At 38.6% G+C, this 2,499-nt stretch overlaps 1 protein-coding gene across 1 annotated transcript; it reads left to right on the forward strand.

Moving 5' to 3' along the window:
- LOC107624240 (40S ribosomal protein S8) lies at positions 144-2,497 on the forward strand. Its single transcript, XM_016326758.2, has 5 exons — positions 144-298; positions 392-464; positions 1,322-1,655; positions 1,792-1,961; positions 2,202-2,497. The coding sequence occupies exons 1-5, from the start codon at positions 295-297 to the stop codon at positions 2,275-2,277; spliced, it is 657 nt and encodes a 218-aa protein (XP_016182244.1). The 5' UTR covers positions 144-294; the 3' UTR covers positions 2,278-2,497.

The following is a 2,499-nucleotide window of genomic DNA, read 5'->3' on the forward strand; positions in this document are numbered from 1 at the left end:
TTCATCACTGCCAATTTGCAACCCGATAAAGACTCCCCGGGCCCAGAGTTCCCTTATTATTATTGTTCCTGTTGGGTTATCAATTTATCATTGATTCTTTACCTTTACGTTTTCTTTTGGTCGTTGGGCCTGAGTGGTTGTACAATGGTTGGACTATATGAAGAAATGGGCCTCATTTTGATCTTTTGAGCCCAATTGGAGCTAAATATACCACAATCCTAGATTGTACCATTCTTTCTCCTCCTCCGTTGTTATTCTGCTGAGTAACCAGCAGCGGCACCTTCGACTTCCAAAATGGGTGCATTCTCTCTCTCTCTCTCTCCCTCTCTCTCTGATGTTCTTTGAAGTGTTTGGATGGTGAGTGATTGAATGATGTGAATTTGGTGTGCAGGTATCTCTCGTGATTCTATGCACAAGAGGCGCGCCACTGGTGGCAAGAAGAAGGTTTGGAGGAAGAAGAGAAAGTATAGCTCTTCTACCTTTTCCTTCTCTCTCTCTCTCTCTCTCTCTCTCTCTCTCTCTCTCTTTTTAATATTTAAGGCTTTTCTTATATTTGAATGAATGTCTTTGTTTTTGCTTTATGTTTCTTCTTTCGTCGAGTGTTGATTGGTTTAGTTGAATAGTTGAAGGTCTTTGACATGTATCTGACTTGAGAAACCCGTTCCATTTGTTGTTTAGGAGGTTTTTTTTTTTTTTTCGATTTTCAACTATATCCCCAGTTAGGTAATCCAACGGCTTATCTGAACCTAGCGGATCTGAGCTACATTTGAGCTATGTTCAAGGGTTTGCTACGAGCCAATAAATTGCTTCATACACATAGGGATTCAAACTCTCGACACTTGACTAGAAGCACGAGTGAGTTCCAAATCGAAGGGAAAAAAACATGAGTGAGCTGACCCCAACCCAAGTTGTTTATGTTTAGAAGACCGAGTCATTTTGGTAATTAAGTTTTACTAAATTGGTCTAATAATTTAAAGATTGATAACTAGAAATTTTAGTTGAAGAAGGAGAAGGAGGAGAGGCATAAGAAGAAGAAGAAGAAAGACTTTGTTAGACTTGGTTGCGAAAATAACTTGTTTAGCTAGCATTTCTTTGATTCAGATTCTTGATTCTTGAGACATGTGTATCAGACTATTAGCACTAACTAGTATAATCCCCTTTCACACATGCGTGGCTTTGTTATTGGGAGAATTGGTGATGAAACTTAATCTAAGTTCACCATGATACATCAACTAATATATGATGAAAATCTAATATTGAAGACAATGAGTTATAAATTGCAGTTTATACGATTATAATTACTATCTAATGTGGTTTATAGGTATGAGCTTGGAAGGCAACCAGCAAACACAAAGCTCTCCAGCAACAAAACTGTTAGGAGGATCAGGGTTCGAGGTGGGAATGTAAAATGGCGTGCTTTGAGGCTTGACACTGGGAACTACTCTTGGGGTAGTGAAGCTGTGACTCGCAAAACGAGGATTCTCGATGTGGTGTATAATGCATCCAACAATGAACTTGTTCGAACTCAGACTTTGGTCAAGAGTGCCATCGTCCAGGTTGATGCTGCACCTTTCAAACAATGGTATCTCCAGCATTATGGTGTCGACATTGGTCGCAAGAAGAAGAGTGCAACTTCTGGCAAGAAAGAAGGGGAGGTACAAGTTAAACAATGTGCTTTTCTTAGATTGAGATTCTTTTTCAATCTTGAATAGTGTTGTGAAATTTCATAGCAGTTACTTTGATTGCCTGAGGGCATTTCTCAACATAATTTGGTTGTGTCTGCTCTAATAGGATGCTGAAACTGCAACCGAAGAAGTGAAGAAGAGTAACCATGTCTTGAGAAAGTTGGAGAAGCGTAAACAAACCCGGGTGCTTGATCCTCACATTGAAGAACAATTTGGAAGTGGTCGCCTCTTGGCTAGTATCTCATCCCGCCCCGGTCAATGTGGTCGTGCTGATGGGTATGTAACATTCCATTATCTATGAGATGTATCAAGTACATGATCTTTTGACACCGATATTAGTGTAAAATTTATAATTTGTGTTTCTCTTTTTTAGATTAGGAAATTTCTATTTTCTTGTGAGTGTGTGTGTGTCCATGCACGAGCGGCGAGTTAGTCATTGATTTTGCATTTTACTGGTGAGTCTCGGGGCACTTAATTTATTTGGTAGTCACTTTATTTCTTTTGAACTAATGGCAGATATATATTGGAGGGCAAAGAGCTTGAGTTCTACATGAAGAAGCTTCAGAAAAAGAAGGGCAAGGGTGCTGCTTAAGATGTTGTATTTCCTCCTTTTTAGTTTTCTTTGAATTATCTTGTTGAAACTATTACATCTTAGACAATCAAGGTGATCATTTTGCTAGAATGTCTACTTTCTATGGGTTGTTTTGGTAGTGATGTTGGGTTGTAAACAAAACCCTGAACTTTGAACTGTTTAATGATATTGATAGTGAGTCCTATTTAAATTAAATTAGCACTGCCATTACAATTTTCTAGT

Source organism: Arachis ipaensis, chromosome B01, assembly GCF_000816755.2.
Source record: "Arachis ipaensis cultivar K30076 chromosome B01, Araip1.1, whole genome shotgun sequence".
NCBI classification, from domain to species: domain Eukaryota; kingdom Viridiplantae; phylum Streptophyta; class Magnoliopsida; order Fabales; family Fabaceae; genus Arachis; species Arachis ipaensis.

Excerpts from the sequence above, each read along its gene's own strand:
- LOC107624240 (XM_016326758.2), top strand. Across the intron at positions 1,656-1,791 it reads CTGGCAAGAAAGAAGGGGAG|GATGCTGAAACTGCAACCGA; the intron begins GTACAAGTTAAA and ends CTGCTCTAATAG. Across the intron at positions 1,962-2,201 it reads CAATGTGGTCGTGCTGATGG|ATATATATTGGAGGGCAAAG; the intron begins GTATGTAACATT and ends AACTAATGGCAG.